This window comes from Sinohyriopsis cumingii, chromosome 13 (assembly GCF_028554795.1).
Source record: "Sinohyriopsis cumingii isolate HCF-2022 chromosome 13, ASM2855479v2, whole genome shotgun sequence".
Classification (NCBI taxonomy): domain Eukaryota; kingdom Metazoa; phylum Mollusca; class Bivalvia; order Unionida; family Unionidae; genus Sinohyriopsis; species Sinohyriopsis cumingii.
The window spans coordinates 46467782-46481852 of NC_142973.1; the positions used below are offsets into that span (position 1 = coordinate 46467782).

Sequence of the window (14071 nt, forward strand, 5' to 3'; positions counted from 1 at the left end):
TAATGTGGCAGCTGAAGAGATATCCAGAATTCAGCCCCCGTTGGAATGCCTTCCTTCACCTGTAGTCAGTGCTGTGTACATGGTTAGGATGTTGATAAACGTGATGAGCATCCATCCTTCAGAATTTTAGCACAGTTATCAAAGATTGCAGAAAGTACTGAATGTCTCTCAGGTAAATTTTGTGACCTCAGTAATTCAAGGGCCTACATTTTGGTGAGTGAGTTGCCTCATCACACTAGTACAAATCTCATACCAATGTTTATTATTCAGACGAAGATAGCCTAGACAAGGAGATTACTGCCATCAACATGTCTGCTGCACATTGTTATAAAGTTTACAGACAAGTGTTTAATACCACATTTAAGTTGTTCAGGTATGTTATGTTAACTTCCTCCATACTCAACCTGGCTTCTCTTTGCAGTCTATTGCTTGGCTGAGAAGGCTAGAAGTGATCATGCCACAGAGGCAGTATGCCATATTGCCAAGGTAGTCAATAGGGTTGCTCACTACATGATGGCAAATGGTCAGATGGTCTCTTCTAACCTCGACTTGATAAGAAAAGATGCACTCCTGCAATTGTCATCTGTTAAACCCTACCATATAACACACTGAGCTCTTTCCCCTTTGGTTTGCCTCTTCTATTTTGGGGTTTGAACTGAGGAGGAGAGAAGGAAGGTGGCATAAAGATGTTCCCTTTAGCTGTCTGTGAAAGGCCTTATGTCTCTGTGACCCTGCCAGGGGACAAACTGAAGAAGTGATGATCATTGACAGAATCAACTCAGATGTAATTCTCAGCAATAAAAGCATCCTTTTCATGGCCAGGCAAGTTATGACCCTAATTTCTGCAGCCAAACTGGAAATGGGAGAGAAAACAAGGCTTCTCCTCCCCTCAAGTTGTTTTGGAGAGGCTCCAGATCTTGTTCATCTAGCCCCCTACACTTTCATTGCCCCTTTTCATGAAAGAGGTCCCAAATTATCTCAAGAAATGGACATTTTACAAAAGGTGGGGTGAACTTTTGCTCATGAAGTGGCTGGTGTAGTTAGTCCAACCCCCCCCCCCCCCCCCGGGGTTTCTATTCCAGACTTTGGTTACAAAAACCAATAGAAAATTGAGAGTTGTCATAGATTTGAGAAGATTCAGTCAGTTTATTACTGCCCCAAAGTTCAGGATGAAGATGGCAGAGTCCATCCATCTGTCTTAGCTAATCCATGAATATGCAATAAATTTCAACTTTCCCAATGTATATTTCCATATACCTGTTAACACTGTATCATGCAAATACCATCATTCTGGCTACTGAGGAGTAGTATACCAATTCTGTGTCCTTCCATTTGGCCTCAATCTCAGCCTTTTGGGTCCTCACCAAGAGGTTGAATTGTGCCATATCCAACCTCAAGATGTCCTCCACAGCGATGGTGGCTTGCCTGGCTAATATACTGGAAAAAACATCCCGTAAATTCAGTTTTCATTTTGATATGAATTATTTTCTCTTCCTCATTCATAGTGTAGTGTAGATACAGAGAAGTCTGATCTTTTCCGTTCTCAGCATCTGTTCATCTTGGTGTGGAGTTCCTTACCTCTATCAATCTAAACAAACACATAAGCAGTATCATTGCGCATTTATTTAGGTGAGTTTGTTTCTTTAACTCGTAAACCTGCTCAATGTAGCAGCAGACCTGATATTACATGCTCTATGCAGATGATCCTTTTGGCACTGTTTGGCACTTGATCAAACACTGCCTGCTTCAATGGCGAGATTGGAAGGGCTAGATTCAGGGATGTCATTGGAAGCCTTAGAATGGGACATCACAATATGTACATATGCCACTTTTTAGGGTTGGGGGATACAGTTGCTTTAGGACTTTGTGACAGTCAATAGCAAGTGGACACTAAAAGAAAAGGCTCTTCAAATCAGTATCCTGAAAAAAAGTTCATTCTTAGTGTCTTTCAGACTTGCATGGCTTACATCCAAAGGAAGATGGTTCTGATAATGTTAGACTAGTCAGTTGTAGGAAATTGTCTCTTCAAACAAGGAGGTATAAAATCGCTGGACCTTGTGTTGTGGTATTGGAGTATCTTCATTGTTGTTCCCCATATCATATAAGCATACAGGTCCTACACATCTGGGGTAGGCTGTATGTCCTGACCAACTTGTTAGCAAGGAGATGCCAGCTATCTCATACAGAGTAATCTTTTAATCCATCCATCTCCCGTAGTACTGAACAATGAAACAGCAAATTGACTGCCTTTGGCTGTCAATGCCTGTTCAATCAGCTGGGAGGGAATATAGGCACATGCTTTCCCTCCAGCAGTTCTAATTTTTGAAAATAATGCTGCAAATGAGGGGCAGTGCTTGCATAATAGTTTTGATTGCCCCTTTGTTATTGGACATCCTGGATCAATAATCTGTTTGATCCGGAAATGGATTTAAGCAGGCAGATTATAGTGAGCAACATGCTGCTCAAGCAGCCATGGTTGCCAGTATTCCATCTGTGCAGAGGAATGCTTTCCTCGTGTGTGGCTTATGCCAGGGATGCCCAGCATGAAAAGAAATTCTGCTTTTTGATTGTGGAAAGGATCACAACAGTTAGACTGACCTCCGCTTTGATGTCATATTAGGGGAAGCGACACATTTTCATTGTCTTGGTAATGATGTCACACCACTCTTGGTCTCCATCCAGCAGCTGAACTAACTTCTTTCTTTTCCTAATTGAAGACAAAAACTAGCCCCTATTGCAATCAGGGACACCATTCCATGATCTCAGACAAATTCAGACAACATGGAAGAGATGCTTGTCCAATCTTTATACATCCAGACCACTCTCACCTTATTCTTAAAATGGAACCTGTCCTAAGTCTTGATATGGCTCAACTGATCTGAGTCGTTCTCTTCCACCTTGCTGTAGCAGTCATCATTTTAGACTTGCTTTTTAATAGTTTCAGCTTGCACGATGAGTGAGCTATATGCACTGTCTCTGAATCCAAACAACATGCAGAACACTCTGATGGTTTGGTCATTCTAATGATGCAACCTGGTTTAGTTTCTAAAAACAGTTTACTGTCAATAAGTAACCAACACATAACTATCCTCTCTCTCTCTCTCCCCTTGACCAATCCATCAAGAGAGGCAAAGCTGCTATTTCAGATGTACAAAGATGGTTTATAATGGCCATCAAAGGATCATTGTATCAGTTAAGGCAAGAAACTAAGACATATCCCCACCAGCTTTGGCAGACTAGCTAAAGGGGTTATGTCATTGTCATACTCTAATTTTTTACAGGATCAGGTATGACTCCTGAAGATTCTGTCTATTTTCATATGAGCAATTTCCATCAACTGGTCCTTTGACCAAAATGTCTCAGTTGAATACTATGGAATCAGTTAGGTAGCATGCTCAGTCTACTTTCTTCATATTTTACTTGAGTGACATGACCTCACAAAGGATAGAGCTGAATCTTGTCTGGTCACTGGTGTCCACTCAGACAGCTACCACACCCTGTTCTTGACAACACAACCTTGGACCTGCAACTTTCATTGGATTTGCCTCTGAAAGTTTAGAATGTAAAGCCATAGCCAGGTGTGTGATGCCACAGGAATTTCACTCACATGTGTATAAATGCAAAATCTTTGGTTGTGCTATCTTTACTTTAAGAGAAGTTCATCATTTCAGTAAGGCAGTCATTTGTGCTGCTATAGATAGAAAGATGCTTTTTTCTCTTTCCGGTAGGGCTGGATTCAGAGATAGTAGAGAATAATTTCCTAATGTTAATGTGTTTAGGCAAATATTTTAGGAGAAACATAATTTACTAAAGAATTTCCCTGATCCATCGACTACATTCCTGAATCATTAATGACAGGAAGTAAGCTCTGCTACTTCTCAGATCTGGCAGTTCTTGAAAACGAAAATGTATTCTTTCCTGTTTATATACCTTTTATTCAAAGGGAAGACACTCTTACAAATTACCTTCCCTTAACACTGCTTGGTGGCTACTTATCAAGCAGTCCTTTATCAGCTTAGTCTTTTGCAGCCATATGATATCAGGCACCATGGTTGAGTGAATATAGGCCACAACAGGGACCTTTCAGACTTTTTGGCTGACTTTGACCTGAATATGCCTAAATCACCTTGTGTATTAAGTGGAATCTTTTGTAGGTTTTGACCTGGCTTATCTTGGGTAAATTCGAGCTCTTAGACAGAACCTCATGCAAACGGCAATCTTACAAGACCTTCTTTCTGATAACACTAACCTTAGCATGCATAGTAAGTGGACTGCACACACATTCAGTAGATTCCAAATATCTCCATTTCAGATCAGACGCTTCTATGGTCCAAATGACACCACTAGGTTTCATAACTAAGAACTGGTTGCCATCTATGGGCAGTCAAAAAGTTATCTTCTCTCTGTAGTACATGGACATGTTGAGAGAAACATTAATGCAAAACCCTGAATGTGTTTTGCAAGTATTAACTGAAGTACAGAAAAGATCCTTGAATCTGAACATCTATTTGTTCTGGTTAAGGCAGGAAACATGGACATAACCATGAATTATCACAGGATTACACATGTCATGAGGGTTTCTGCTAATGAAATATAGTAGAAGCCATTGGCTGGCATACACATTCAGATATCTCAAATTTTTATTTCTGAGATATAGCATTGCAGATATGAGAATTTAATGTGTTTGTAGCCCATCCTCACAAGTGTGGGTTTAGTGCTTTCACTTTTTTTTACTCTTATCTGACTGTTGACATTACATGTTACGTGACTGATAGTTGTACTGTCTTCATATTAGGATGGCATTTTATAATTGCAGGGAATTCAGGCTTTCTTCCCTTCAAGGATACCATTGTTAGAGTTTGGATGATTATTTATTGCCTCCTTTGTAACCTAATGTCCTAACATTAATGTGACCTTACATGTATTTGATGGAGAAAGTACATTTTTTGATGAACATTATGTTTCTCAAAGAACATGTGCCAGATCATATTATTAGTAAACCCTTTCACACCTTCCTACAACTGTAGCATCCTCATTGATGTATTGTTTAGTTTAAACTGGTAAACATCTGGTTGATGGGTAGCCACCTACTGAAACAACAGTAGAAAGCAAGCTTTACATTATTTACAGTTTTGACTTGTAATTTGTTTTGTTATTTCTTTATCTATGAACTTAAGACTATTCCATTTAAACAGACATTGTACCCAGGGAAGGCACTTTAAGAAAATACATGCTAGGGTACTCATATTACCCAAAGAGTTCATATGAAAACAATAGACTGGAACAGCCCTTACATAATTACATTGCAGATGTTTCCACAATTGAAATAATCTTACATATTGCCTTTATTTCAGTGGAGTGGCATTTTTGTCTAATATTATTGATGGCACAGGACAGCTGTACTTCATGGACAAGGACAAACAAATTCAGGTTTAACATCTACATACTCCTTTCATATATTGCATATATAAATTTATCTTGAGTGTCCTACAGTAATAGAAAGAGTTTTAATCTAATTATCAAACTACTAACAATGAATGTTAGAAGATATGGTACAAGATTATTGACAAGATATAGGTATATAGATTCTCAAGATATTTACCTGTCACACCTGTGTCTGTAACCTTTGAAACCAGGTCCAAATTAAATTTAAGTTGGTGTACTTTTATATCTGGGTCATAATGTATCTCAAATATCTCAAGTCATAATCCTGTAAAGTTGGGCAAACTTCAGGCTCAAGAAGGAAAGAGCAGTAATTTTTAACTCATCTAGTCAGAAGAACTTGTTGTCCAATGTCTGCCCTTCTGTTAGCACAAGTCTGTTGTCTGTACTCATGCTAGACTGCTTGGAGGATTGCCATGAAACATTACACACATTGATCCCATGGTCTAATTGGTCCTAAATGAAAATGGTGGACATACAAGCTTCATATAATGTCTGGTTGTTGCTAAATAAAAATGATACTGATCTGACATCCATTATAGCCACAACAACAACCATTTTGAAAATCTTGTTGTCACTGCTCCTGAATGGAAAGCCATTTCAACACAGAATTTCCACCAGAGGACTTCATATCTAGTTGGTCTTAAATGAAAATGGTATCAATCTGACATCCAGTATAGCTGCCATGGTGGCCATTTTGAAAATCTTTTTATTGCTACACCTCCCAGACGGATGGTCATATCAACATAGGGTTTTTACCAAATAACTTCTGTGTATTTTCTAGACCTTCAATAAAAATAGTGCCATTCTGACATTGAATATGGTTACCATGGCAACCATATCACTATATCTAAATAAACAGTCATATTGACATGAATTTATCACCGGAGGATTTCCTAAGCTGTCTAGCTGGTCCTAAATGATAATGATGCTTTAAAATTTTGTTATTGCTACTTCTTGATGGATGGTTATGTCATCATGGGGTTTTCACTAAAAGACTTTGTAAGATGCATATTTGGACCTAAATGAAAAGTGTACTGATCTGACATCCAGTATGCTTGACATATAGCCATCTTAAAAATATTGCTATTGACACTTCTTCTAAATGGAAATTCATTTCTTCACTAGAAGACTTCTTATAGTGTCTACTTGGTCCTGAATAAAAAATATGATGCCTGTCTGACATCCAGTATGTCCACCTAGACAGCTGTGTTGAAAATCTTGTTATCTCTGATTATTAACACATTAACCCATGGAGGTTTTTGTCATTTTCGCCTGAAATTCGAGTAGGAAACACATTTTGAAAGCTATTTCTTAATAGATCCGAAAACACCAAATCCCAGGTGATCTTTCAATAACATACTGCCTAGTTGTGTTAGAAACATTGTTTTTCATTGGCTATTTGGCTTGCACATGAGCAGAAGGGTAAAAGTTGGAGTTCTTTTTTTTCTTTGTTTTTTGCTAAACGGACCCATTATTTTTTTATCGAGACCACTCTTTATTCCAAATGCCCATCTTATCCTACTTTTTGTAAAGGTTCATCTGTCTGTCTGCAGTTCATACTGGTTTGCCTTAGATCTGAGACCAAAAAGTCTAAAATCTGGACACAAAGTCGGATCACGATCACGGGCCAATTTTGGGTAGACAAAAAATCGGGTCCAAAAAATGAGGTTTTTCCCTCTGTATTTTGTAGTGCAGCTAGAAATTCCAGATTATTTGGTATCATTGTAGAGCTACATCTGTCTACCTTTCTATAATACCACCCACTTTAGTGTATCATGCATGACCATGAAGCTACAGAGCTCGGCAGTAGGCTACTACCTCCTGCCACGTTAACTCATCGCTAGGGATTAATGTGTTAAGAAAGGTTGCTATATCACTGAAATGAATTATTATGATATCTGCCTGGTCCAGAATGAAATGGGCATCAGTCTTAAATTCAGTGTGGCTGTTATGACAGTCATCTTGAAAACGTTTTTATTCCTATTTTTTTGTGCCAATCCAACTATTCAAGTTGGCCACCACAGTGGCCAATTTGAAAATCTTGTTATCACTGTTAAATAGTTTCATCTGTCATAGGTAAAAGACAGCAGTAGTCTTATCTTGAGATTTCTGGACATTCTTTTCTGCCAGCAGAGCATCAGTCCTTTCAAGGGACTCTTGTTGGGTCAGTTGGTCCCAGAATGTGTCCAGGTGACATGTTTGAAGCAGATCATATTTCCTGCAGAGTTCAAGTAATTATTTTTGCTGTACTGCACAGAATAAAACATTGTATAAAATTGAACTAAGCGGTTAAAACTTGATTTCTGACATTGAATCTGCAGGCTTACTTAGATGCAGTTATACTAAAAATAATTGTTTGATTCTGTTGAAAGTATTTTTTTCTGAAAAATTCTCATATACCTTTACAATATTTTTGGAATAGTTCATTGCTCTTCAGTTTGTTTGAAGTCTTTATAGTTTTATCAAATTTTGTGGTCAGTGCATGCACTTCACCTGATGTTGTGATATACATTTTATACTCCACAGTCATCTCTGGTACCCCAGTGTGGGCGTCTTGTGATCTTCAAGACAGGTGATCATCACAGAGTTGGTCCATCTTTGGTCAATGAAAGGTGCAGCCTTTTTGTGCACCTCACATCAAACGTGAATGATGATGACAAATCACAACGACAGGTGAAGGAGTTTCTTAAGAAAATGGATGAGGAAAGAGCCATGCAACCATCTGAGGTAGACAACACTGAGATTCTGCAACAGTTTTATGACCAAGGTAACATAGAAGACTGGCTGTATTACATTCATGTGTTAAAATATACCTGGTACAATCGGAAGGGGGAATTTATTCATAAAATGAATATTAATTTTAATAAGTATATTCAGTGAAAATGTTAGAACCTTATATAATTTAATTTGTATTGCACAAATTGGCTTAAATTTCCTAAATGTGAAAACAGATCCAAACCATCAAATTACCTTTGTTGTCTCAACCTGGAATCATGCTTCACTGGTAAAGGTGGCATGATTATAAATAATAGTAAGATTCTATGATAAAAGTTGAAAATCATATGTTTTCTTCATCTCTGCTGTATTTGATCAACATAAACTATGGTATATTACAAAATGCCTAAACGATGGTACATTGCAAAATGCCTAAACTATGGTATATTACAAAATGCCTAAACTCTGATATATTACAAAATGCCTAAACTATGATATATTACAAAATGCCTAAATGATGGTAAATTGCAAAATGCCTAAACTATGGTATATTACAAAATGCCTAAACGATGGTACATTGCAAAATGCCTAAACTATGGTATATTACAAAATGCCTGAACTATGGTATAGTACAAAATGCCTAAACTATGATATATTACAAAATGCCTAAAATATGGTACATTGCAAAATGCCTATACTATGGTATATTACAAAATGCCTGAACTATGGTATATTACAAAATGCCTAGATGATGGTGCATTGCAAAATGCCTAAACTATGGTATATTACAAAATGCCTAAACAATGGTACATTGCAAAATGCCTAAACTATGGTATATTACAAAATGTCTGAACTATGGTATATTACAAAATGCCTAAACTATGATATATTACAAAATGCTTAAACTGTGTTATACTACAAAATGCCTAAACTATGATTTATTACAAAATGTCTGAACTATGGTATATTACAAAATCCCTAAACAATTGTATATTACAAGATGCCTAAACAGTGGTATATTAAAAATGCCTACATTATGGTATATTACAAGTGCTTAGACAGTGGTATATTACAAAATGCCTAAACAGTGGTATATTAAAAATGCCTACATTATGGTATATTACAAGTGCTTAAACAGTGGTATATTACAAAATACCTAAACAGTGGTATATTAAAAATGCCTACATTATGGTATATTACAAGTGTTTAAATAGTGGTATATTACAAAATACCTAAACAGTGGTATATTACACATTGCCTAAACAGTTGTATATTACAAAATGCTTAAATTGTGTTATACTACAAAATGCCTAAACTATGATATATTACAAAATGTCTGAACTATGGTATATTACAAAATCCCTAAACAATTGTATATTACAAGATGCCTAAACAGTGGTATATTAAAAATGCCTGCATTATGGTATATTACAAGTGCTTAGACAGTGGTATATTACAAAATACCTAAACAGTGGTATATTACATCTTGCCTAAACAGTTGTATATTACAAAATTATTAAACTGTGGTAGATTGCTAAATGCAGAAAGTTTCCACCTTGAATTTCCTTTAAGTTCAAAACTATTTCATAGTAATGTCAGGCACATTAACTCTTGAATTGCATAGTAATGTCAGGCACATTAACTCTTGAATCGCATAGTAATGTCAGGCACATTAACTCTTGAATCGCACAAGGAGTAGCTGAATGTCAGGGGGAGATAAACCTCTAATCTCCTGCACAGTAAAACACTTTTATAGTAATTCTTTTTGGATCATGATCCCCCAAAATTGCTTCAAAATATCCTAATTTTGTTATGTCCTTCAGGGCTAAAAAAATTCAAAAACCTGATGCTTGGGTCCCCTCTAATTTCAGATCATGCCCCTCCTGTATTCTAAGTGAAGTGTCATTGGGCTTGTCAAAAACAAATCTATTTTGCCTTAGAAAACTTAAGACATGCTGACAAAATGTGGAATTTATCTTCAAGTTGTTGAAAGACTAGTAAATTAGTCATATTTATCCTTATGTAAGCCCCATATGTATAGAAAATTGTGAACTTTTTGTACAGAGTGAAGCTTATGACCTATGAATTAGGCACACATTGACTGGATATCCATAATTAGTGCTCGCTTGGTTTTAACATATATGTGATTGTACTGGTGAAAGGACAAAAATACAGTTTTTAAGGCTGTCTACCATACATACAATATTTTAGTTGAAGTATTCCTGTTTGAAAATTAACAGATCATTTTTTTGACAAACTTGAAAGAATCCAAGGGAGAAAAAAGATATATTTTATGCATTCTGTCCACACATTACATTTACCAGTAAGAACCAGTCTACTGGGAACTGGAACTGTTGCATCACTTCTTTCTTCCCCTGCAGTGATGCATGACTGAGTAATCAGATTCAGGCTGTCCTGTGTACACAGCAGACTGTTAATTGATTACCTTATTGTTGTAATCTGGAGAATTTATGCCAAATGCATGATTTCTGTATGTATTATAAGTACTAAAGGAATCAAAAGTGGTCCATGATGGCATTTGAGTCTTTAATTAAAAATCAGCCATCCTTTGGTGAAGGTGAGATATAAAGGAAAGACCAATAAAAATAAGAGTTTGGCAAAAACACTGGTATAAATAATGCAATACTGGTTAAACATTTTAAGTGGCACCTATGAAACAGTGTCAAAGGTGTAAAAATAAACCATAGAAAACAGGACATGATTCACATGTTAATGACCACCACTACTGCTGATCCATTGAGTAAGGAGGACCTTGACAGTGGCTGACATCAGGACCTGGAGGAAAACATTGCTTTATGCAAAATATTTTGAGAAATCAATAAACACACATGTCAATTTAATATGATTTGGTTTATTCCTTTTCATTTTAAAGTACAGAATTAACACATTTTTTTGACAAGTAACAGTACAATAGTCTGGTCCTTTTGGGCATATAGAATTTGAATTGGGGCTTGTAGAAAAGGGTTATGGGCCTGTGCATTTTTTAAAGTCACCAGCCCTGTGCTTGTGGTAAAACAACTCTCTTTAAACACTGCCCTTTTTGTATTACATTTATATTACATTTCTTTAGGAATGTGAATTTTCCTCATACAGAATGTAAATTTGTTTTATTAGCTGTACTGGTCATAGATACATCTTTGGTTAGGATGCACACACATAATGTAATCTATTTATTGCTTTGTTTTGTTTTTGTTTTTAAGTTATGATTAGGTTGTAAAAACATGTCATTTTTCAATTTTAAAACATATGAAAGCCACTCTCTTTCTTTCTTAGTGTTGGTTGGTTAGGCAGCAGACTAGTTGACCAACAGTGAAATATAGGGATGGACATTTCAGAAAGAATCTTATGCTAAGTCTCAGAAACCCCCACCCACCTTTCTCTTGGTTGCTTGGTCTTTCAGCATATCAGTTTTACCTCGGTGTATTGCTCCCACTCTCTCTCTCTTTCTCTTTTGGGACTATTGTTGCAAGCTATGGGCAAAATTCTTTTTAAAAAAACGAGCATGCCTCTGGACCATTGAATAATGTTAAAATTATCAGAGAAAATAACCAGCGGAAAGAGAACAAAAACTAGTTTATGGTCAGTGGCAATGTTAATTAAATCATAATAATGGTATAGATAAATTGTTGGTTCATCATTTTGCTTAGTCTGTATTCCCCACTTGTCGCAGTATACTCATAGGTGACTCAATGACTGCACAGAAACTAACCATACTGTACTTTCTTCATTTCAACCAACTTTTATGTTTAAATCATGCATATGTCATTTGTATATTTGATCAGTTAGAGTTAAATAAAAGCTCATGAAAAAGATAGAAGCAAATTATTAATTTCCTAAGAGGATTGTGAATAGCTTCGGTAAGTGCAGAACTACATTTTGTGGTTGACACACTGGACACTCCTTCTGTCAGTACAGTTTTCTGCAGTCAATCTTAACTCATTTGGAAATGCAAGTATATGTGTTTGCATATGATATAAATAAAATGTGTATATGTTTGCTTTATCTTTGATATACCACTCATTGTATACATTTTTATATACCACTCATTGTTTAAATTTTTTAATTTTAGTTAAATGAAATTTAGCAAGCTTTGTTTCCATTCAGTGAAAAATGTATACACCTTGTGATATATCAGTGATACAGTGTACATTTTATACAAGTGTGTGTGTATGTATGTGTGTATATATATCTATCTATATATATATATATATATATATATATATATATATATATATATATATATATATATATATATATATATATAAAATTGTGATCTGCCCATGGCATATTAATATGCATATATATTGTTTCAACATTATGTCATGTTTCAACAGTAGCCTATTGCTTCTGTATTCTCAAAATCAGGGATGAATGTTCACTGATTAATCACAGGCATTGTATAAGAAACATAATGATAAAAATAATCCCTGTCTACTAAATGAATTAAATATGGTGCAGAATTTCATCAAAATATCTCTCTCTCCCCCACCCTCCCAGCAAAAGTCCGTTAAAAAAATGAGCATCATGCAACAATTTCTCTGGCCCTGTGAATGATGAAAAAATGTAGTCACATGAAGCAATGGAAAGGGGGGAAGATACAATAGAGGATAGAAACAATTATATGGTTGGTAGCATTGTTAATTAAATTATAATAATGAGTTAGATGAACTGTAAAATATATTTAAATCTTTGAATGACCTCTTTCTGGTTCCTGATTTCGATTAGTTAATATTTCCAAATCGTTGAAAATATGCTAGCTGCTACGTGACAGCCAATGTGTTAAATGTTCCAGTAGTTAATCATGTTGTGTTTGTTGTGCATTACTTTCTTCATTTACCCCATTTATTGTTTAAATCATAAGTGTGTCTTATATTTATTTAATCAATATAAATGAAAATATAAGTTTAAAAACTGAAAGAAGCAATGTATTAATTTGCAAAGGAGATTGCGAGTACTCACAAAAGGTTAGTGGACACACTTGACAGGGCTGCTGAGTTCATTTGTTTTGTAAATACACAGTAGCTTGTAGTCAGTATTAACTGCATTGGTACTGGAAGTATGTGTATTTGTATGTGATATAAATAAAATATCTTTATATGTACGCTGTATCTTTGATATACCACTTGTTGTATAAAGTTTTTAATAAAAAGAAACTTGGCAGGCTTCATTTTCTTTTAATGAAAAATGTATACATCTTGTGGTATATCAATGATATAGCATAAGTGTGACAGAAAGAAAGTGAAACCAACAATTTTAAGTAAAATCAACAAGCAGTTTATTTCTCTTCCAATAGAAGGTGAAAACTTAAGAGACACTTACATTGTTGTAAATTAAATCCCAGATAGCCCTAAATGTTCTATCACATGTCCAAAAACAAACTGATATCAATAAATTCAATAGCCTTGAATGTCCTAATGCAATACAGAATGTCTTTGAATGAGTTCACAAAAATCCAAACATTAATTAGCACTTTGGTAATTCCAGTGAATAAATAAATAAATAAATAATTCCTCTAGAATTATCTCTGAAAGACTGATCTAAAACAGGAATGATATATTTGTTGTCAAATTTACACACATTTTCACCTGATATAATGTAACAGAATGTGAACATGTCAAACAGAATGTGAACATTTCAAACAGAGAAACTCAGTCTAACTAACTGTAAACGAGACTGACATTGAACTCTTGCTAGGTAAACATTCTGTTTACAACATGTGATCATGGACAGAAGCTCACAATATAAATTAAGTAAACATAACGTTATGCATACAAGATTAAGAGCAAGTGCTGCTTTAATCTTTTCCCATCTGTTTTAGTTTGTCTGTCTCTGTACTGGAATATAGATGTACATGCTCACCTCGAATATCCAAACCAAGAAGAACAGAATT

The 14071-nt window shown here is 35.5% G+C and overlaps 1 protein-coding gene across 4 annotated transcripts in view; it reads left to right on the top strand.

Moving 5' to 3' along the window:
* The window catches only part of LOC149785354 (prolyl 3-hydroxylase 1-like), a 96643-nt gene that overhangs the window by 47571 nt on the left and 35001 nt on the right, over window positions 1-14071 (top strand). For all 4 annotated transcript variants that reach the window (XM_089979259.1, XM_089979261.1, XM_089979260.1 and 1 more), the window contains exons 11-12: window positions 5355-5430; window positions 7972-8212. In XM_089979259.1, coding sequence (XP_089835385.1) covers window positions 5355-5430; window positions 7972-8212 — 317 coding nt within the window. The remainder of the gene's footprint in view (window positions 1-5354; window positions 5431-7971; window positions 8213-14071) is intronic.